The sequence below is a fragment of the Pongo abelii genome, chromosome 7 (genome assembly GCF_028885655.2).
Source record: "Pongo abelii isolate AG06213 chromosome 7, NHGRI_mPonAbe1-v2.0_pri, whole genome shotgun sequence".
NCBI lineage: Eukaryota > Metazoa > Chordata > Mammalia > Primates > Hominidae > Pongo > Pongo abelii.
In genome coordinates, this window is record NC_071992.2 from 95,179,536 (window position 1) to 95,204,019 (window position 24,484).

Here is a 24,484-nt window from a genome sequence, read left to right on the forward strand (position 1 = left end):
GCGGACCCCAAGGCCTCATCCAATCATGACATCTGCCAAAAACCTATGATCTTGTGATCTATAAATCCAAATGCTGCTACTTAGATCCAAAGACCTATAAGCTGAATAGAAATTATCTACCTCCTACATACCTATGGTAGGCAGCTTCTAAGATGGTCCCAATGGTTCCTGCCCACTGGTATTTGTGGGCTTGTGTTATCTTCTTCCTAGGAGCAACTTGCTTCTAGAATGTGGCAGCATTGAGGGGATGTCACTTCTGTGAATAGGTTACATAAGAGTGACTTCCATCTTGCTAGCAGACTCTGTCTCTTTTGCTGGCTCTGATAATGCAAGGTACCATGCTAAGGAGGCTCACGAGGTAAGGAACTGAAGGTGACTTCTGGCCAATAGCCAGCAAGGAATTGAAGCCTCAGTCTAACAGTCATCAAGGAACTGAATCCTGATCAAGGAACTGAATCCTGGCAATTATGTAAGTGAGCCTGGGAGTGGATCCTTCCCCAGTCAAACCTTCAGATGAACCCCAAGCCCTGGCTGACAACTCGAACAAAGCCTATGACAGACCCTGAATCAGAGAATCCAGTTCAGCTGTGCCTGGAATTCTGACCCACAGAAACTATGAGATAATAAATATGTGTTCTGTTGTTTTAAGTGACTAAACTTTGGGGATGTTACTTAGCAATAGATAATTAATTAGCAGTAGACAATTAGTACGTCTAATGTACAATGGTGGAACAGGGACAGGATAACTGCAATAAATACTCCCATTTGAAAAAGTAAAGACTGGGCTGGGTGTAATCTTAACACTTTGGGAGGCTGAGCAGGGGCAGATTGGTTGAGTTCAGGAGTTTGCAACCAGCCTGGCAACATGGCAAAACCCTAGTTCTACAAAAACAAACAAACAACAACAAAAAAAATTAGCTGGGCATGATGGTGTGTACCTGTAGTCCCAGCTACTCAGGAGGCTGAGGCACGAGAATCACTTGAACCCGGGAGGCAGAGGTTGCAGTAAGCTGAGATTGTGCCACTGCACTTCAGCCTGGGCAACAGACTGAGACCCTGTCTCAAAAAAAAAAAAAAAAAAAAAAAAAAGGAAAAAAAAGACTGGAGGCACATCACAACACAATCATTGGCCTAACAATTCTGAAATCCCATTAGGTAAGTGTTGTGGGAGTCCCTCTTATGAACATAGTGAGGTCCCTCTACCCCAAGGCAAGGATGTTCCTTACTAGATCCCCATTCTGCTCCACGAGTATAGCTCTCAAGTCCATTTTTCTCCATTGCTCTTGGTTCTATTTTCTCAGAGGCCCTTCCTGTTCCATGATACTTTTTGCTCTTTTGTGAGGAGAACGTTGGAACAATTTCAATTGAACATTGGAACCACCCAATCCCAAAACCAATGCCACTTCTAGGTATTAATTTCTGTATTGGTCAGCTATTGCTGCTTAACAAACAACCACAAAAATGTCAGCACCTTACAACAATAAGCACTTATTGCACCCTGTGGTGTACAGACCTGATGGTGGCTCTGCTTCAGGCTGTGAATCCATTTGGCTTATTCTAGTCTGAGGGTCTATGCCAGAAAGCAAGGCCACACTCAAAAGCATCTTCTCTGTTCACATCACAGACACTAAAATCCTATTGACCAAAGCAAGTCATACGGCCAAGGCCAAAGTCAAGGTGCAGGAAAGTATTTTGCCATCATGAGATCATGTGGAGAATATGGATATACAATATCACTACATTTGAGGAAAGAACTGAGTTCAATTATTCAACCTATCACACTATATAAATTTTATGTGAAGAAGGGTTTCTATGCCTAAAAATATTTTAAGTTCCTGGCCAAAAGGATTTCTAAAATCTCTAGTTTTTGGAGCACCATGGAAATAGAGTATTTGCATGGGTAAGGGGTAAATCAGTAAGTATAGAGAGGCCAGTCCTGTTTGGCAGGCACTGAGGGTGGTTGTATATTTCATCAGGCACCTGGAAGGAGTACAGGGAAGGCAGAATGAGGATGCTGGACAATTAACCAGCATATCCAGAATTAGCCCATTATTTATTATGGGATTAAAACATTTTTTTGCATGCCTCAAGCAAGATGGATGCGTTCAATTGTAATTTCAAAAGCATATTGTAGTACATTAGTATTTGCAGTGGCATTATACATAATAGCAAAAGATGGAAACAACCCAATGCTCTAGATGAATAAACAAATGATTTTATATATATACACAATGAAATATTATTCACCTTTAAAAAGGAATAAAATTCTGATACATGCTACCATCGTGTGAATCTTGAAAACATTATGCTAAATGGAATAAACCAGACACAAAGGAACAAATATTGTATGAGTCCACTTACATGGGGTACTTAGAATAGTCAAATTCATAGAGACACAAAGTAGGATAGTGGTTACTAGAGGCTGGGAAGAAATGAAGAGTTCTTGTCTAATGGATACAGAGTTTCAGTTTGGGATGATTGAAAAGTTCTGGTGATGGATAGTGATGATGTTTGCATAATGTGAATGTACTTCAAGCCACTGAATTGTACACTTAAAATATGGCTAAAATGGTAAATTTTATTTTTTCTTCTTTTTAGCCACCTATAGTCTTATCAATTTTATGTTATCCTATGTGGTATATTTTATCACAAAAAAATTTGCTTCATAGAAAAAATATATTCTAAAGTTAACCACAAATAATTAGGATAATCTACACCACTGTACTTCTCCATCATAATGGGTAAAGGGTTGACCATATTTAATAATGAAATCTAATGCTGAATAAAAATGAAATTAGGAAGGGCTAAAAAACTCTTATGACATGTCTATATTTCAAAGAAAATTAGGCTCCTACAAAGACATGATAAACCTGTTATGACGGAAGAAAATCCACTTATTTCAAACTTATATTCTTTGTTCAGAAAACCAAGAGACAATTCAGAATGGCAGTAGTCTTCATATGTCAGTACTCGTATGTTTGAAAATTGCAGTAACCCTAGGAATACACTCTTAGATCTCCTTTTAAGACAGCCTGATTCCTGTAATCCCAGCACTTTGGGAGGCTGAGACAGGTGATCACCTAAGGTCAGGAGCTTGAGACCAGTCTGGCCAACATGGTGAAACCCTGTTTCTACTAAAAATACAAAAAATTAGCCAGGTGTGGTTGTGGGTGCCTGTAATCCCAGCTACTCAAGAGGCTGAGGCAGGAGAATTGCTTGAACCCTGGGGGCGGAGGTTGCAGTGAGCTGAGATCGCGCCACTGCACTCTAGCCTGGGCAACAGAGTGAGATGCCGTCTCAAAAAAAAAAAAAAAAGAGAGAGAGCCTGATTCAAGGATTGTAGTGTGCAGACAGCCTGCAGCTGCTGAACCTTCAGAATCCAGCACAGTGTCATGCTGAGGTGACACTCCCTGGGTCTCTCCAATGACTGAGCTCGGTGGGAGTAGGAGAGATGGGCCATTCTTGCCTACTATGGAACTCTTCTAATGGGCAATCTTTGCTCTGACACTCCCCATTAGCCTGGCTGAGAATCTGACAGAGCTGCATTGCAGTCCGGACACTCTTCCTACCCAACCTGCCTTTACAGGCGTCAGATCGTCATCACAGCTTGAGGCTCTCTCATCTACTCCTGCTCCCTCTCCTCTTTATCCTTCACTGGCATTTCTCCCAGAATTGCACGTCTAGTTCTGTCTTGGTGTCTGTTTCCTGGAGGGCCTGAGCTGACACAGAAACACTATGAGTTAAGTTTTGTTTGTTTGGCATGTTGACTTAGAAAAAAGGTATTGGCTTGATTCAAATAGTTGCCCTACTTTAATAATATTAAAAGAATGAAGATTGCTCCCTGAAAACTGGTTCTCTAGGCTATCTCAACCTGGCTGACTTGAACTAGGTAACTGGGGTTTAGGGAGCTGGTTTCACTGGACTGAATATAGCTGGAGGCCCCATTGATGTTTTCATTCAGGCTGTAAAAGAGGGCAATGCTGGACCAAAATATAAAAGTAAACCAAGAAAGAATGGAGCACAGGAAACTAGAGATATAATATGGGCTGCAAATGGCAATCACGGAGTCAAGGCATTGGGAGAGATAGATAGCTGCTCTCTGAGTCAGGCTGGGAAATCAATCCCTGACTAGACATCGTATGTCTTAGAGATGCCTGGTATAATTAGTTTTCTAGGGCTTTCCTAACATATTACATATTGGATGGCTTAAAACAACAAAAAGTCATATTCTCACAGTTCAAGAGGCCGGCAGTCTGCAGTCAAGGTGTTGGTGTACTGATTCCTTCCTATTCAGAGGGAGAACCTGTTCCATGCAGCTCTCTTAGCTTCTGGTGGCTGCTGGCAATCCTTAGCTTGTGGCAGCAGAACTTACCATCTCTCCCTCGCAAGCCACATGGCACTCTCCCTGTGTGTCGGTCTCCAAGCTTGCCTCCTCTTCCAAGGACACCAGTCATACTGCATTCAGTATGACCCACTTCAATCCAGCATGACCTCATCTTGACTATATCTGCAAAGGCCCTATTCCAAATAAGGTCACATTCACAGGTTCCAGGTGGACATGAATATGGGAGAAGGTTGGGGGGTGGGGGAACTATTCAACCCAGTACACCTGGGAACTTGAGTTTAGATTAAAAAGAAGCCTTTAGATTGGTGTCATAAGAGATGAGGAAGAATTTTCTGGTGGTGAGACTTTGAAAATAGGAATATAGGGTCTTGTTGCAGATCTGAAACATCAGAAGGTATAGACTCTGTCTTCTTTCCTGACCACTGTTCTTAAGATATTACTTAATCAGGCCAGGTGCAGTGGCTCACACCTGTAATCCCAGCACTTTGGGAGGCCGAGGTGGGTGGATCACAAGGTCAGGAGATTGAGACCATCCTAACATGGTGAAACCCTGTCTCTACTAAAAATACAAAAATTAACTGGGTGTGGTGGCAGGCGCCTGTAGTCCCAGCTACTCAGGAGGCTGAGGCAGGAGAATTGCTTGAACTTGGGAGGCGGAGGTTGCAGCGAGCTGAGATCGTGCCATTGCACTCCAGCCTGGGTGACAGAGCAAGACTCCATCTCAAAAAAAAAAAAAAAAAAAAAAGATATTACTTAATCATCGATACTCTCCTCGGCTTCCAGTCTTCAGAGCAGTGAAGTAGCTGGTTTAGTATATTTGTGTATGTGCATTTGGCCCACTCCTTTACCGCCCCACCCCCAATTGTTTCTATAGAGGAAGGCAGATAGCAAAGTCCAAACACTAAATTGCCAGAATCATGCTGGAAAGGGAGAGAAACAGCCAGTTTGGGTGGAAGTGGGCTGCCACATCATTTAAGTGGAATGGGGAAAGGAATCTAGGTTATTTTTTACCTTTTACCCCAATTTTTTTTTTTCTCCTTGAGATGGAGTTTCGCTCTTGTTGCCCAGGCTGGAGTGCAATGGCATGATCTCGGCTCACTGCAACCTCCACCTCCTGGGTTCACGCGACTCTCCTGCCTCAGCCTCCTGAGTAGCTGGGATTACAGGTGCACACCACCAGGCCTGGCTAATTTTTTGTATTTTTAGTAGAGATGAGGTTTCACCATGTTGGCAAGGCTGGTCTCCAACTCCTGACCTCAGGTGATCCGCCCACTTTGGCCTCCCAAAGTGCTGGGATTACAGGCGTGAGCCACCATGGTTGGACCCCAAATCTCTTTATTCTGACCTCCCCTAACCCCATTTCACACTGAGATCTAGAAGTACCTGGTTCTGCCAGTTCCTGAATATTCTGAGGATTCTGCAGTAAATCAGGTTGGTTTTCAGCTTTCTGCACTGACAGCTAAGAATGTGTCTATCTCTGTTCTGCTATGTAAATGTCTATTCATCCATCTATTTTCAGATTGCAAAATTTTGTTCTTTTCCTGTTTTTCTCATACTTGACTTTTTTTGCTGTGGGTATTCATGTGTCTCTATCAATCAATCAATCAATCAATCAATCATCTATCTTCCTATTCATCCATCCATCTCCCTTTGTTGTAATTTTAGTGAGGCTTTGGAGGGAATAAAATTAGATGTATGTATTAACCTGACATCTTAACCTGAAATTCCAGATTTAAAGTGATACCAATCAATATAATTGTAAGGTTTTCTCCTGTAATGCTGAGCAGCTCAGGTGCAGGAATGAAGCAGGCAGACATTTAATCAGGGTTGAAGTTATGCCAGGTGAAAAATGGAGGGAGGGAGGAGACTCAACAGTGTTTTGTTTGCAAGGGAGTCACCACAGTGATGCGCCCCAGACTCTAAAGCTGGATGAAGAGGATAGTGAGAACATAAGATGATGAGTGAAAAAATTGGGAGTCAATGCGGATTGGAGTCTCAAAGATTTTTGAAAAAGTGCTCAATTGAGTACACAAAATTAAGGGAGCAGGAAGGATAGTGAGTGGAGGGCTTAAAATTTGGATTTGAGACTTTGCAGAGGTGGCTATTGGGTGTGACCTTGGGAAGGGGTGGTGTGGCAGACTCTTTTGCCACAGTATCATTAATCCACTGACCTTCTACACTGTGACACTGTCACACCTCCATTAAGAGGTGGAGTCTTATTCCTTCCCTTTGAATCCAGACCCTATAACTTGTTTATAACCAACTGGGTAGAAGTGAAGCTGCGTGATTTCCTGTGCCCAGTCAGATAGTGTCGGCCTGGTTCTTATGGAATGCTCCCACTGGGGAAAGCCAGCATCATGAGAGCCATCTACCCCAAGACTGCCATGCTGGACAGGCCATGTGTAGGTGCTCTGGCTGACTGTCCCAGCTGAACCTAACCTTTCAAGCACCCCTGCCAAAGTACTAGACATGTGAGTGAAGCTGTCTTGGACTTTACTAGAGCAGCCAGACAGGTGACTTCGATTAATACCATAAGAAACAAAATTGCCTAGGCCAGGTCAAGAACCCCGCCTGTTTCTTGACCTACATCATTTGTGAAGTATGATTACATGTTTATGATTTGCAAGTCTCTTTCTTTCATCCAGAGCTCTCCCGTGAACTCCAGAGCCATATATCCAACCGCCTTCAGAACATCTCCAGTTAGATGGCTAATATGCACCTCAAGTTTAACATGTCCAAAATTGAGTTCTGAATAGTTCTCTCAAACCTGCTCTTACCTACCTCAGTTAAAGGCAATGAAAGTCTTCCAGTTGTGCAGGCCAAAAACCTTGTTGTCATCCTCACTCCTTCCTTTCTCACATATTCCATATGCAATGTGTTAGGAAATCCCACGGGCTCCATCTTCAAAATATATCCAGATTTCAACCACTTCTCATCAATTCCACTGCTACTACCCTGGTCCAAGCTGCCATCATCTCTTGCCTGGATTACAAGGATAGTCGCCTTACAGGTCTTGCTGTGGCTGTCCTTGTTCATCTTAGGTCTACACAGCTAACTTACTCAAAGGGATCCTGCTAAAATGTCAGATTATATCCTTCCTCTGCTCAGAATCCTCCAATGACCTGCCATCTCAATCAGTAAATAAACGCCAAAGTGCATACTAGGACCTACGGAGCCTCCCTCACCTCTTTGTTCATCTCCTACTTTTTTTGTGCTTCTACAGTGGCTTCCTCCCTGGTCCTTAATCTGGATAGGTGCAGTTGTGTCTCAGGGGCTTTGCACTAGTCGCTCCTTCTGCTGGAAAACTCTTCTTCAGAGACCCACGTAGCTAGCAACCTGTCACTCAGACATCTTGTAACCCCATTCCTTGCTTCCTTTTTCTCCTTAGCCATGTATCACTGTCTAACATACTATATATTTTACTTATTTATTGCCTGTTTTCCCCAGTGGAATGTAAGGGCCACAAGGCAGGCAATTTTGTCTAATTTGTTTACTGTTGTTTAAACTAGTACCATGCACATACAGCGCACTAAATAAACGTATTTATTGAATGACAATTTCTTAGTACAGTGTATACTATCCCCACCAAAGGAAAAAAAACATTAAGAGCAAAACAAGGGGTGGGGGGTGGGAATATTGCTAAAGAAAATTCTAGTAAGAGTTATCTATAATTATAGCTTTTATTTATTATATCTTCATTCAATCATTTATTCACAATTAGTCTAATTGCATTCTTGATGAATACCTGACTTCAGCAAAGGAGTCAATCCACTAAGCAAAGTTCATTTATTTTTCATGATCTTCTTCTTTTGATCTTGAGTCTTTACTCTCCTGGATTCCTAAGAGAACTGCATTAGCCTCTAGTACAGTTGTATCTGTTGTTGCTCCCAGGAACCTAGACGTAAGTTCAAGATCTAATAGCCGCAACCGGACCCTGGTTCCTTTCTGGTATTTCCTAAATAGTAAAAAAAAAAAAAAAAAATCCATTAATTCTGAATATCATAACATGAACAACTAGTTTAACAACAACAACCAAATTCTAATTTAATTTGTGTTAGCTCAAGATGAAGTTAACACTGGTACCTTAGAAATAGCTGTATTTGACATAAAAGTAATTTGATTGTATCAGAAAAGCCCCCACCGCCCAACTTTTTTGTTTTGAAAAAAAAAGACAGGGTTTCACTCTGTTACCCAGGCGGGAGTACAGTGGCGCAATAAGAGCTTACCGTAACTTCAAACTTCTGGGCTCAAGCGACTCTCCTGCTTCAGCCTCCTAAGCAGCTAAGACTACAAGCATGTACCACCACGGCCAGCTAATTTCAGAGTCAGGGTCTCTCTATGTTGCCCAGGCCAGGCTAGTCTCAAACTCCTGGCCTCTAGTGACCCTGCCACCTTGGCCTCCTAAATTTTGGGGGTAACAGGTGTGAGTCACTGCCAGCTCTAGAATTTTCATCTTAAAAGTTGCCTTTAAAGATTTTAAAACCACAGTAAACAGAAATTCAAGCAAGACAGTTCTTAAAACTGGTGTTTGCTTTAATTTCTCAATTAAAGTCAGAGAGTATCAAGGGAAAAAGTTTCAGATACATTTTCCTTCTAAAATTAAAACTTTATTTTATTATTTTTTTTATTACACTTTAAGTTTTAGGGTACATGTGCACAACGTGCAGGTTTGTTACATATGTATACATGTGCCACGTTGGTGTGCTGCACCCATTTAACTCGTCATTTACGTTAGGTATATCTCCTAATGCTATACCTCCCCTCTCCCCCCACCCCACGACAGGCCCCAGTGTGTGATGTTCCCCTTTCTGTGTCCATGTGTTCTCATTGTTCAATTCCCATCTATGAGTGAGAACATGCGGTGTTTGGTTATTTGTCCTTACGATAGTTTGCTGAGAATGATGGTTTCCAGCTTCATCCATGTCCCTACAAAGGACATGAACTCATCATTTTTTATGGCTGCATAGTATTCCATGGTATATATGTGCCACATTTTCTTAATCCAATCTATCATTGTTGGACATTTGGGTTGGTTCCAAGTCTTTGCTATTGTGAATAGTGCCGCAATAAACATACATGTGCATGTGTCTTTATAGCAGCATGTTTTATAATCCTTTGGGTATATACCCAGTAATGGGATGGCTGGGTTAAATGGTATTTCTAGTTCTAGATCCCTGAGTAATCGCCACACTGACTTCCACAATGGTTGAACTAGTTTACAGTCCCACCAACAGTGTAAAAGTGTTCCTATTTCTCCACATCTTCTCTAGCACCTGTTGTTTCCTGACTTTTTAATGATTGCCATTCTAACTGGTGTGAGATGGTATCTCATTGTGGTTTTGATTTGCATTTCTCTGATGGCCAGTGATGATGAGCATTTTTTCATGTGTCTTTTGGTTGCATAAATGTCTTCTTTTGAGAAGTGTCTGTTCATATCCTTCACCCACTTTTTGATGGGGTTGTTTTTTTTTTGTAAATTTGTTTGAGTTCATTGTAGATTCTGGATATTAGCCCTTTGTCAGATGAGTAGGTCGCAAAAATTTTCTCCCATTCTGTAGGTTACCTCTTCACTCTGATGGTAGTTTCTTTTGCTGTGCAGAAGCCCTTTAGTTTAATTAGATCCCATTTGTCAATTCTGGCTTTTGTTGCCATTGCTTTTGGTGTTTTAGACATGAAGTCCTTGCCCATGCCTATGTCCTGAATGGTAATGCCTAGGTTTTCTTCTAGGGTTTTTATGGTTTTAGGTCTAACATGTAAGTCTTTAATCCATCTTGAATTGATTTTTGTATAAGGTATAAGGAAGGGATCCAGTTTCAGCTTTCTACATATGGCTAGCCAGTTTTCCCAGCACCATTTATTAAATAGGGAATCCTTTCCCCATTTCTTGTTTTTGTCAGGTTTGTCAAAGATCAGATAGTTGTAGATACGCAGCATTATTTCCGAGGGCTCTGTTCTGTTCCGTTGGTCTATATCTCTGTTTTGGTACCAGTACCATGCTGTTTTGGTTACTGTAGCCTTGTAGTATAGTTTGAAGTCAGGTAGCTTGATGCCTCCAGCTTTGTTCTTTTGGCTTAGGATTGAGTTGGTGATGCGGGCTCTTTTTTGGTTCCATAGGAACTTTAAAGTAGTTTTTTCCAATTCTGTGAAGAAAGTCATTGGTAGCTTGATGGGGATGGCATTGAATCTATAAATTACCTTGGGCAGTATGGCCATTTTCACAATATTGATTCTTCCTACCCATGAGCATGGAATGTTCTTCCATTTGTTTGTATCCTCTTTTATTTCCTTGAGCAGTGGTTTGTAGTTCTCCTTGAAGAGGTCCTTCACATCCCTTGTAAGTTGGATTCCTAGGTATTTTATTCTCTTTGAAGCAATTGTGAATGGGAGTTCACTCATGATTTGGCTCTCTGTTTGTCTGTTATTGGTGTAAAAGAATGCTTGTGATTTTTGCACGTTGATTTTGTATCCTGAGACTTTGCTGAAGTTGCTTATCAGCTTAAGGAGATTTGGGGCTGAGACAATGGGGTTTTCTAGATATACAATCATGTCGTCTGCAAACAGGGACAATTTGACTTCCTCTTTTCCTAATTCAATACCCTTTATTTCCTTCTCCTGCCTGATTGCCCTGGCCAGAACTTCCAACAGTATGTTGAATAGGAGTGGTGAGAGAGGGCATCCCTGTCTTGTGCCAGTTTTCAAAGGGAATGCTTCCAGTTTTTGCCCACTCAGTATGATATTGGCTATGGGTCTGTCATAGATAGCTCTTATTATTTTGAGATACATCCCATCAATACCTAATTTATTGAGAGTTTTTAGTATGAAGGTTTGTTGAATTTTGTCAAAGGCCTTTTCTGCATCTATTGAGATAATCATGTGGTTTTTGTCATTGGTTCTGTTTATATGCTGGATTACGTTTATTGATTTGCTAAAAGTTTATTTTAAAGTAAAATTTTACAAAAGCAAAATGGAATAAATTCTAAGTGTAAAGTACTCAGTATTTGGGATTGGTTGCATTGTTATTAAAATGTAATGCCAGTTAGATGAACCTGGAGGACTTTATAAACCAGGCACAGCATGACAAACCCCACATGATCTCTCACTTATATGTGAAATCTAAAGAAGTTGAACACCTTGAAGTAGAGAGAACTACAGCTCCTGTGATTACCAGGTCAAAGGATGTTAGTCAAAGGATGCAAAATTTCAGTTAGACAGGAGGAGTAAGTTCAAGAGATCTACTGTACATCATGGTGATGACAGTTAATAACAATATGTTATAGACTTGGAAACTGCTAAGTGAGTATATTTTGTGTTCTCATCATCAAAAATGATTAAGTACATGAGGTAATGCATTTGTAAATTAGCTCGATTTGGCTATCCCACAACGTATACATACTTCAAAATAGCATGTTATACCCAATAAATATGTACAATTTTTATTAGTTAAAAAATAAATTATGAATGAAAGTGTAATGCCAGCCCAAACACATGATGACTCAATTTAGTCAATAAAATATTCAAGTATTTTGTAATACCAAATGAAAACTGATACCCATTTGCCTTTCTTCCTCAATCAATTATTTTAAAAGTTAAACATCAACATTATAGAATAGCAAGAGTGGAAGTACTGCTGGTTAAAAATCACAAATCTTTAACAGTCTAAATATATACTTTATATATTCTAATTTAATTTTAAAATTAAAATAACTTTATATAAACAGAAAATGAAGAAACAAAGTTCTCAAAAAAGTCACTGGAAAATAATTTTGGTAGACTACATATGAATAGTCTCCAAATAATATTTGGGTATTCTGAAGAAATTTACATATGGTCCATCACGTAAACATTTAGGCTATTCAGCTTTTTTTGAGAAGTTACTTTTTCTGATTTTAGAAATAAATGTCCTTTTGTAAAATCTGGAAAATGATGAAGTCAGTCACATTTTCTAGTCCTTCTATATGTTTACATGCATATATGTATATATGTGTATTTGACATCATAGGTAATATTTTGTGTCTTTGTTTTAAAAAACTAGATATATCCTCCATGTTACAGATAGAAAAATTATGGTACACGAAAGTAAAGCTACTGGCTTAATGCCACACAGTGTTGTAAGAGGATTCACAGATTCTTCTGCTCCTCCTTACGTTTTCAATTACTTATGACCTCTTGAAAGAACAGTAAACATAAACCCTTTAGGAGTGGTAAGAATTTATCACTCCATACAGTCTTATAATGTCTTTCCTATGAAGTAAAATATAAGCCATATTGCTGCTATTCAACTCATTATTTTAATATTATCCATTAGAAAAATGGCTACTTTCAAATAAATTATCATTAAAAACAATATCTACTGCCTCGTGCAATGTTATTTTTTTACATTTTTTTTAATTGGGGAAAAAAGCCCCCCAGGCAGCAGTTTTTCAGAAATCTTGTATTTCCTATTAAAACCAAAGAATACTGCTGTCTTGAAAGGCAAATAGGATGTCTCCACTGAGCACATTCAAAACGAAAATAGCCTGTGTTTTTACTGCTTGGTGTGTTTCTTTTAACTTCAAGTGCTTGCTTCTGACTGATCTTTGTGAACTCCAGCCTAAATGGATTCAATCTCAGCCTTTACCAAGACTGCTCTCTTCCACTGTGCACTTTCTCAGGCCATATGCTGCAGTAAACGAGACTGCATGTCTGAGTTGTATAGGAAAAGGGCAATTAAATCCGGTTTTGCATTTCTGTATTAAGGGCATGGTTTAAAGACTTTCCTTTCGAGAGGTTTCTGACATTCTTTCCACAGACATTCTTTAACATCTGTCAGTGCATGCTACTGATGGTTCTCACAGACTTAAAATAGACAGAATCTCTCTGACTAGTTCTTTGATATAAATATATTAAGTAATACAAAGCCAACAAATACAAAGCTTGGATTGAACCTCGGTATCCAAAGAGAATACCTGTGAGGAATTCTGACTTTGCTAGTCAAATTTGCTGTCTTGCTGTAATCATAATTCTCAGAAGTTTTAAAATAGTTCTTTTGAAATCATTAACCATCTATGTTTTCATCCTACTAAGTTAAAATCATTCAGATATTTTTCTGGCTTTCTCACAATTCCTTAATTAGAGTTTTAAGACTACAGAAGAAAAGTTTCCATTTTCTCTCTTTTCAAGAGGAAGAAAAACATTTCTAAAGGTTTAATTAACATCAATTTGTTTATTTTTCTAATTCATACAAATGCTCACAGTCATACCAATCTATATGTGAAGTCAGCAGCCACGTCCCTGTGTGTATGTGTGTGAGTAAGTAGGAATGTGTGTGTATTTTCTTCTTTAAATAAACTGTCTGGGCTTCAATTTCATCATTGTTAAAAAGCACAGGGTCAGAAAAGACCTTAGATCTTTTGCAGTTGGATGACTTTATTCTACTTTTAAACAATTGTATCAATTACAATTGATACAACGTAAAGTGATATTACATGCAAAATTGATTGTATACGCAAAATGCAAACTTTTAAGCCTTTTTATTAGCTATATAAAACACTGTAATAATCTTGAACATTCAATTAACAAATGAATCTTCATATGCAGACTACTTGGTTTATTTCAGGTTTGCCCCACTTTTTCAAAGTACCATCTGCCATGTTCCCTTGACCTGTCTAGTCTATTGCTTCTTTCCATTCAATCTGTAAGATGCCTATAAAAAGTCTCTCATTTGTTTTTATTCCCTAGATGATCATAAGCATGTAACATTACGTAACCTCTAACTGATTTCTACACAATCTATTGAATAAGTGGCTAATTATTTAAACTGTGTTTTAGTATTGCTATGTGTTTTAATATTGTTCATCACTGTACTATCTGTACTGTACACCATCAAGCACAGAAGCCAAGATTAACAAAATAAACATGACAGGGTGTTCAAAAAGTTCTACTCCTCTCCAATATTTTTAGTCATCATTAAAATTTCAAATACAGCACACATCTTAAGTCCTAATTTATTATCCCAGGCCATTAGAAGATGTAAATTGAGATATAAAAATTATTATAATCATAATTTTTACTACCTGAATTATTCCCAAAAGTCCTTTGAAAAAAAAAAAACTAACGATTATCACTTAAAAATACTATCTAGAGTGTGCCTACCATGAGGCCAAATAATATGTATAACTGGCCCGTTGGAAATCTACATACTCTCATGGCAATGAGCAAAAGATACTGTTCATATACCAAAACACATTTCCTCAAACTGCAATTATCCTGGATAAAGATTTTAATCTTGTTCTAAAATTCTACTATGAATATATAATTTTCAAGTTCTTTTTAACCTTGCTGGGCTAGTATTTTGTGCCACCACAAACAGAAGTTTTGTCTCTTGTTCAAGCATTGATTTATTTTATAAAATGTGAAAATGGAGCATTTAAAAATGTGTAGTAAATGATTTCATTTTTTAATAATGTGGAATATGCATATAATACATTATAAATGGTATCAGTTATGACAGTTATAATTTTTTCTCAGGTTACAAAAGAAGATGTGTCAAGAAATGAGGGACGGCTAGCCATGGTGGCTCATGCCTGTAATGCCTGTAATCCCAGCACTTTGGGAGACTGAGGCAGGAGGACTGCTTGAGTTCAGAGTTCAAGACCAGCCTGGGCAACATGGCAAAATCCCATCTCTACAAAAAATACAGAAATTAGCCAGGCATGGTGGCATGCGTCTGTGGTCCCAGCCACTTGGAAGGCTAAGGTGGGAGGATTGCTTGAGCCTGGCTGGTCGAGGCTACAGTAAGCCAAGATTACACCACTACACTCAGGCCTGGGTGACAGAGCAAGACCCTGTAGAGAAAAGAAAAGAAAAAAAAAAAAAGAAAAAAAGAAAGAAAAGAAAAGAGAAAAAAGAAAACCCTGTCACTTATGAGCCATAACAACCATCATATCAAGTCTATTTTTATTAAAAAACTAAATACTTTTTGCTAGTCAAATATGAATACATACATATGGAAAGGGGGAAAAAACCCAAAAAAACAGAAGGAGTAAATGCTTTCAGGTACCTGAAATATGCTGATGACTAAAATTGGGATCAAACTTGGCAGTAGTATGACTTTTAAGCAAAAAGGGATACGTTTTGGAGTCTGCAGTTTTCATTTTAAGAGAAAAGAAAATATATACATTTATTGACTGAAACAAGTTTTTTCAGTGTAGCACAGAGGTTTGACTGTGACCAAGTACAAGAAATCTACCTCTTCTGAGCTGTTTACTCATCTGCAATATGCAACACCTTGCAAGTCTGACAAGAGGCTTAAAGCATTAAGGTATGAAAAGTGCATGGCACATAATAAATACACAATAAATAGAAGCTTACATAATTCGCCACATCAATACTTATTTATAAAGTACAATAGGCAACCAAAAGGACAGTCACTTCAAATATGGTTTTACTAAAGATACTAGAATACTATTCAAGTGGACAAGTCTAGTAGCAACCTTCAACATATATAAAATAAATGACAGGAGAGCAAAACTTATTGAAGGCATTCTTTGAGTTTGGGGATTTGGGGCAGAGGGAGGGGATAATAAGGTCCAGAGATTACTCTGTAGTTTACAGTGACAGACTTGGTATATCTGTGGGGAGCCTGAGCTGGGAGCTATCATAGAATATCTGTGGAATATTTTTAAAGTTGCTTTTCTTAAAAAGAAAATACTGATGGCCTGGGGTCCAACCCAGACCTGCTCCAGCAAAATCAATAGGGTAGAGCTGGAGATTCACACACATTTGGGAAAACACTTCGCATATGAGGCTGGTCTCCCGACTGTTCAACAAAATCACTGATTAATGTGTTCAGCAGCTATTCTCCAAATGGTTTGTGGTAGTTTGGAGCCAGGCTGAATCTTGCTTAATTCAAGCCTTAATTTCCTTACAAGTGCATGCAGTTTAGACATTATGTAGAAGGTCAAAGTTAGAACTACGTGTTTTAACTATCAGCTATGACAGGGCAAAACTGTTTTTCCATTATGAAAATTAAAGAGATTAACAGGTATTTTCACCTAAACAAAAGGCTGAATCATTTTAGCTTGGCTACATAAGGTTTACTGTCATTAAGGTTGTACTTTCATGACCAAAAGACGTAAGATTTTCAAAATCACTAGCACAATGCTCAAGAACATAACACTTGCTCCATACACAAGAGTCAAGTTTTGGCTTGACAACTGCTTGATGGCAAATGTTATTTCCTGATTTCCACATGCCTAAAATGTCCTTAATAATGTCCTTCCATGGTAAAACCTCTGTCTCCAGATTCCTAATCCCCTGCACTTTTGACTACATTAAGAGAACAGAAAACTTCTAAATTTGTTGTACCACCTATTTTCAGGTTTGGTTAAATCTTGTTTCTGTCTCTCTGAATTAGTTACTTATTAAATAGGTATTGTTGAATTTTCAACAAACACTTGTTCAATACCTATATGAAGTAAGAGGATACCAACAAGAATTAGAGAGACTATCCCCTCTCCTCTCCTCTCAACCCAGGAGGCAAAGATGGAGGGAAAAGTCGTATTCCACTAATTCCCTCGGTGGGAAGAACTACTTTAGGTCTGTCGTGATTTCTTTGTCTTTTCAACAAGAGATGAGACTTCATGGATCCCTTTTGGAAAGCCAAATACTTAAGAGACTGTTATTGCAGTAGAGTATGTAGGCTGGCAATGGTCAGAGAGAGGAAAAAATCTTTCATAAAAGAATGAGACCCATGCTGCAGATTCCATGCAATCCAGAGTGCTTTAAATAGCCTCTTCTGTAGGACAAGAACCAGGGTCAATAAGGGAAGCAGAAGCGGAAAGGTGGAGCACAAAGACTACTATCTCATGCTGACCAGGCTTAGGTTAAGTAGATTTGAAAAAGACTCTCGGCTGGGCGTGATGACTCACACCTGTAATACCAGCACTTTGGGAGGCTGAGGCAGGAGGATAGATTGAGTCCAAGAGTTTGAAATCAGCCTGGTCATCACAGCAAGCCCTTTCCTCTACAAAATAAAAAAAAATTAAAAATTAGCCAGGTGTGGTGGTGAGTGCCTGTAGTTCTAGCTACTGGGGAGGCTGAGGCAGGAGGAGCTCTTGAGCCCAGGAGTTCAAGTCTGTGGTGAGCCATGATCATGCCACTGCTCTCCAGCCTGGGCAATGGAGTGAGCACCTGTCTAAAATTAGATTAAATTAAAAACAAAAAGAGACTTTCAGGGCTTAGAATAGAGTTTGTGACTTGATCATAGGTTGTGTTTGATATTTGCCCTCTGCACCCCCAATTCTGAGTATAGATACATATATTTTTTGAGACACAGTCTCTGTCACTCAGACTGGAATACTGTGGCACAATCTCAGCTCACTGCAACCTCCACCTCCCGGGTTCAAGAAATTCTTGTGCCTCAGCCTCCCAAGTAGCTGGGATTATAGGTGTGTGCCACCACACCTGGCTAATTTTTTGTATTTTTAGTAGAGATGAGGTTTCACCACATTGCCCAGGCTGGTCTTGAACTCCTGGCCTCAAGTGATCCACCTGCCTCGGCCTCCCAAAGTGCTGGGATTACAGGCATAAGCCACCATGCCCAGCCTGAGTACATTAATTAAACACTACAGGCCAGGCGTGGTGGTTCACGCCTGTAATCCCAGCACTTTGGGAGGCCGAGGCGGGTGGATCACCTGAGGTCAGAAGTTCAAGACCACTCTGGCCAACACATAGTGAAACCCTGTCTCTACTAAAAATACAAAAATTAGCTGGGCATGGTGGCGCATGCCTGTAGTCCTAGCTACTTGAGAAGCTGAGACAGGAGAATCGCTTGAACCCAGGAGGCGGAGACTGCAGTTAGCCGAGATTTTGCCACTGCACTCCAGCCTGAGTAACAAAGCGAGACTCTGTCTCACAAACAAACAAACAAAAAACAAAACAAAACAAAAAAACACTACAGTTCATGCTCTTTATTAAAAACTGAGGGTACTGCAGCCTAGAAAATTCTGTTAAATTAAAAATAAAAATCAACTACATAAGTACAGAAAAGCAAGCCCTTTAAAGCCACTTCATGTGAGAAGGTGGTTTTAGATCATCACAAGCTCAATAAGAATCAACAATGTAGTTTTGCTCCCCCAATAACCTAATGTAATTTTAGGCTGAATTAGAAGTATATATTCTATTCTATAATGTATACTCTGCATAATAATCTCAATCTCCTTTCACTTTTCTGACCATATCTAGACTACTGTGACCTGCTCCACACAACACAATTACAGGGTCATTAATAATCGGAACCTATCAAGAAGAGGACGGTGAAAGAATACTGTATTACGTTGAATGAGGAATTGAAGAGAAGGAAGGCATTTAGCAGACTGGAAAAAAACAGCAAAAGGACCCTAAACCTGTCTGAATTTGCAAGGGTTTAATATTAAAAAGGTGACAGTACTTATTTTATGTGACTATATATTGTATGCCCCCGTCCCCCCAAAAGCAGAATAAGACAAACGGGTAGAAGCTTTAGGATGGCAGATTCATAGCAGTTCAATACGAGAAAGAACTTCTAACAGAGCTGGCTGGAAAGGGAATAGGTTGTTTTTTTGTGTATTAATGGTGGAAATCACAGGGAATTTTCAAAATGGATGACCTTTGTGGTAATGGTGGAGTTTGAATTCAGTTAAGGGTTGAATTAGATGACTTTCAAGATCCTTCCATTTCTAAAAGTTATGATTCTGTGACCCAGAAAGCCTAATAGTTCTCCAACACCAGAAAGCATGAAAGCTGGAAACCAGATTAAAAAAAGAGCAGCCAGAAGGTAGGTCAGGTGTACAGTAACAAATTTAAGATTTGATTATCTTTCAGTCTACCTATCATCATTTAACTCTGGTAGACCATGAAGTACAACACTCTCAGTGACTTACCACATCCATAGGTGCCCTGACTTATTACAGATAACAATATCCATTATGCATAATTAGCTTCTTTATCTGACTCAAATCTGAGGCTAAAGATTATTCTGGACATGATTTCCTGGATAGATGGCCAGCTAAGTTGTGTTTCAGATAGGAGGATCACTTAATTAACTAGGCAACACAGGTATTTTAGTATATTAATCACTTCCCTAGGTAGGCAAGTCCTAAATCACCCTCTTCTCCTATATGAGGACACATGGAGCTACCATTTTCTGTTCCTGTGTTACTCTTTAATCTCTGTCAGTGTTGTACTTTTGAACTTCCACTTTGTAACACTGTACTACACTATACACTATATGTAGCAAGCATTCTATATGTTTGTAGAACATTTTAGTAAATATGTACTTTCAAATGCTATATAACACATCTGCAACTTGTTTTGCAAACTGGGGGTCTGAAGTCTTTGGACAAGTCTGCATTCCACCACTTGTCATATGTGCTCCTTAACTTGGCTTCCAATCTCAAAGCTGCATTCACTTATTTTAAATCTTGAGGAGCAGCATAGGTGTTGACAATGTGTTACTTAGAATGTTCTAAGTATTCCCTGATCTCTGGGTCATTCCTGTCAAAACAGGTGTGACTACACAGTGACCAGGATGCAAGCTGATGATATTTTTGCTTCTAATCTGAGAAAAGAAATTGCTTTTGTGCAGATTGGTATCTCTAGGGTGACTTTGTTCTAAATGCTAATATCTTATTCTAAATATCATCAATTGTCAAATATCTTTGGAATAAAATTCTGCAAAAAAAAGTACACACTTCAGGATTTCTGAATAAAAAATATCAAACCATCTCTTTATGATTTAAATTGTAAATAAGAGCTTTATTGTTTGCTTTTGTTTTTATTTTGATGGAAATAGGACGTTGAGGCAATTTCCTGGAGATTAGACAATGACATTATTTTAAACTTTTTACTATCCAGGAAAAAACATTCAAATAATAAAATTCAAAAAAATAGTGTTAGGCATATTTTGAATAATATAAGTATCTTTGAATAATTCTTATGCCTTTAAAGTAAGACAAAACAGGGTAGAATAGTGACTTATTTTTGTCTTCACCACTAAGAAGGAATTAGTAGTTCCTAATAGAAACTCTAACTTTGATAAGCATTCATTTCCCCTATCAAATTCTATTTTATAGAGGTTATCTGCATCTAGTTGTCCTTGCCCATTTGGACTTCCTAAATCAGTGGTTATGACACAGAAAAAGATCTCAAAATCTTGGAGCTTTCTAACTTTCTAAGAAAAGATGAAGAAAAAGCAGAATTCTGTACAGAGAGCATGTATCATACCATATTAATGGGTAAAGAAAGCCAGTTTACTGGTGGGAACTAATTAAAACTAGGATAACAAACGGACAGTGTTTAAGAACACTCCTTGTAAGTGAACAACTCTATGATCATTATGTAACCCTAGGCAAGGTATTCAGCTCCTCAATCATTACTGTAAAAGAGGAATCACCGTAGTTCCTACCTCAAAGGATGGCTGGGAAGATTGTAGGAAATAATGCATATAAAAGACTTAGTAAATCCTCAATGAAAGTCTAGTCAGGATAGGCCTTGATTTAACAAAGAAATAATTCAGGTACAGAACTAGCTACTCTCTGTCATGAAGTAGGTCTGGCTGTTAAGGTTTACTGGAGCTGACTAATTGACTAGCAGGAGGATTGTCTATGTTGGGAGTAGACAACAGTTGACAGGGAAATTTTCAAAGATGTTGTGTTCAACGAATTAAGCTTAACTTTGGTGGGTATCAATTAGCTAAAGGCTTCTAATCTACTGGATAAGCAACAGCATCCAGACTTTTGAAAAAGTGTGTCTCTAGGCCGTAGAGGGCCTTTCTGTTGACAGCAGGGCCCAAGTGACTGAGGATATGGGAAAAGAATATGAGCCTTGAGAAAAATGGGCCCTGCAGGAGTACTTGCCCTGGCCCTGGGGCTCCAGCCTACCAGTTTGTTCACTGGTTCATTTATTCACTCAAAAATGTTTTTTAGAGGCCCATCTGTGGAAGACACTGCTCTAGATGCTGCAATAACCAGTAAGTATAGAAGAAAGAAAGGGTTCCAGTACTCTTAGAGCTTACACTCTGCTAGGAAGAGAAAGACAATAAACCAAAAAACAACCAAATCAAATAGAAGTAAGTGTTGTACAGAAAATAAAAATAAAGTGATATGTTAGAGATGACTAGGGAACAACAGTAGACTGGGTGGTGAAGGAAGGCATCTCTGAAGATGGGACATTTAATGACAAGAAAAGGAGCCAGCTGTGCAAAGATGGGGGCAGAGCTTTTCAGGCAGCAGCACCGTTGGTTCAAAGGCTCATGGTAGGGTAAAGTTGGCACATTCAAAACCAAAAGGCCAGTGTGACTGGAAAGTACTGGCAGGACTCGCAGGTCAGACAGGAAGGCAGGAGGCAGGCCATGTAAGGCTTCATACACCAAAGTAAATGGTTTGGGGTTTCTTTTAGGTGCTCTGGAAAGCCTATGGAGGGGAAGTGAATGATCGAATTTCTGTTTTGAAGATCACTCTGGCTGCTCTGTGTAAGAATGAATTCTAAGGGACAAGGATGGAAAGACACTGGGCAGGGAGGGTGAAGTGCTAATCAGGAAACTTATCTGTGGACAAAGGCACTGCAGCAAGAGAGAGGCTGTGCTGGCACGCCACATTCCCGGCAGCCAGATCTAACACCACTGATAAAGCTGTCTGTCTTGGTCAGAATTCACTCAGGACCACGGTAGAGTCAAGCTTTGCTATACTGCCTGCATTCTTCTTGGTTTAACAAACAGTTCATTCAGGAACAGAACCACTCCTTCCTATCAGAATTGATGGAGGTCTGGCTGTAAGGTGGTCTGGGTGGGTAAACTCACTTGGCAGGATTGTATTCTTATGAAGGCAGAAAGCAGCTGACAAAGTTTTCAAAGATGTGCGGTGGGATCTGGGGAAGCAAGACCTTTTTTATTGTCTACAACAATGTGTACTCCTACATTTGCTTGTTTATATATGTGTATATTAGTTTGCTTGGGCTGCTATAACAAAATACCACAGATTGGGTGGCTTAAACAACAGAAATGTATTTTCTCACAGTTATGGAGGCTGAAAATCCAAGATCAAGGCTTGGGCCAATTCAATTTCTGGTGAAGGCTCTCTTCCTGGCTTGCAGAGGCTGTGACCTCACGTGGCCCTCTCTCACTGCATGTACATGCAGAGTGTTCTTTCACGTTTCTTACTCCTTTTATGAGGCCACCAATCCCACTGGATTAGGACCTCAACCCTTAGACTTCTTTAACCTTTATTACACTTCCTTACAGGTTCAATCTCCAAATACAGTCACGTTGGAAACTTGGGCTTCAACATATAAATTTTGGGGGGATAAAACTCTGTACATAACAAGGTGTTATTATCATATGAATGCCTATTTGCACACAAATGTTCAATTTATTTGAAACATGTATTAGTCACACATTATGTGCCAAGGAGATGCTCAGGAGATGAAAAAGAAGTCAGTGATCTTAAGGAGATTAGAGTCTAGCAGGAAAGACAACCATGATGAAATGAAATACACTAGTGATATAGGTAAATGTAAAGAAATTCTATTAGGAAAGAAGTATCAAGGAATTCTTGGGAAAACAGCTGAAATTTATGTTATCTTTTATAGAATAAGCTGGAAGTCACCAGTGAGGCAGACAAGAAAATTCAGACCCACCCCAAAATACAAACTGTGAAAAAGGTGTTCCTTTGACTATCCTAGCCTGAAGATATTTATCCTTTTAGTGAGTTTCAAGAATAATTATTGTCTGCACAGTTCATTTGGCCACTAAAGAAGTAATGCTCTGAGACTGGACTCTCGTTATTGCCTGAAACTATGATTGAAATCTTTTGTTATCAACACCTTTTAATGATTGCGTTTCTTGTTTACTAATTAGCAACTAGGTTTTTCCATGGTGAATATCTGATGAATCCTTTGACAGAGTATATCAGTAAATGAATGTTGGTTTAATTTGACAAGATTGAAGGAAATAAAAGAGAATGTTTAGCTGTGAGAATTAGGAGCAGTGTAATCTGGTTTCAATTCCTCGTAACTAGGTTATTACTGGTTAATTTTTCTGCATCTTACTTTGTCAAAAGAGATGGCTGACTAGATATCTATGGTTCTCACAAAGTCTAAACCTTCATAAACACATTAGTTCAATCTCTAATTCAGCAACCCCATCTAATTAGGGTTGATCTTAAGGTTTCCACCCTTTACTAATTTTTATAGTCTCCTTTCCCTTCCTGTTTGAATTTTATGTAAGCAATTAAAAGGCCATAAAAATTCATTCAATATTATATAACATAAAAGGGAGAAGGGAGAGACGAACTAAAAAACATTCAATTTCAATCCTTAAAGTTTACATTTTAACCTTAAAATACAGTTAACATCTAGGCTAACATCCAGTACAACATAGCTAATTGTTCTACTTCAAGTAAACTATATGGAAGACAAGGACAGATAATACTGGCAAGCCAATTAAAGAATACTCACCTTTGCTTTCTGGTGATTAGATTTATATATATGTTAAACATTTCACAACACAGTATTTATATTTAAACAAAAAAGCACTCCAGATTTACACAGACTGCTAAAATGTAAAGCATGTAAATCAGCACTTTCTAGTTTGTAACAAAACTTTATCTTAAATGAACAAGTGGGTTAAGAAACAACCTGATTAAAATATTTCCATAACAATTCTGAAAAACACTAGTTTAGCAATTATTTAAAAAAATGGTTCCATTTGAAAAGTGGTTACAGTTTTAACTTTACAGTCACAAACTCTTTTGTTGAATTACATTAAATAAATTGGTTGTTAAAAACTAGTGCTTGCAAAAGTAATTCTAATGCCCAAGTATGGGACGGGCTCCATGACCACAAAACTATGCCAGCTCTACCTTTTAAATAGACTTTGCCAAAATGAGTGTGTTATTAGCCAGGCTTGGCTGAAACAATCCACTGCCCACAAAGCTACTTTAATGTACTGTCTCTATTGAAAATCACAGTAATCCAACAATACATTACGATACTTTCCCATCACTGCAGCAATTCCCACCACAGGCAACACTTTGTCTCCAACAAAGAAGCCTCACATTCTACGTCTGCAGAAACCCCAATCCTGACTAGTACTGTATGGCTGCCAAGAGGAACATCTGTGTGCTC

The 24,484-nt window shown here is 38.9% G+C and overlaps 1 protein-coding gene across 4 annotated transcripts in view; it reads right to left on the reverse strand.

Moving 5' to 3' along the window:
* Positions 1 to 24,484, reverse strand: part of MRPS28 (mitochondrial ribosomal protein S28) — a 209,129-nt gene that overhangs the window by 93,548 nt on the left and 91,097 nt on the right. For 2 of the 4 annotated variants that reach the window (XR_008528043.2, XR_010141214.1), the window contains exons 3-4: positions 8,091 to 8,300; positions 7,127 to 7,327 (exon numbers count right to left, since the gene is read on the reverse strand). Coding sequence is in view for 2 of the 4 variants with exons in the window: in XM_054561794.2 (XP_054417769.2) it covers positions 8,132 to 8,300 (169 nt within the window). In the remaining 2 variants the exon portion in view is untranslated. Of the gene's footprint in view, positions 1 to 7,126; positions 7,328 to 7,865; positions 8,301 to 24,484 lie in introns of those variants that run through there. The other 2 variants (XM_054561794.2, XM_002819205.6) reach the window with 1 other exon arrangement.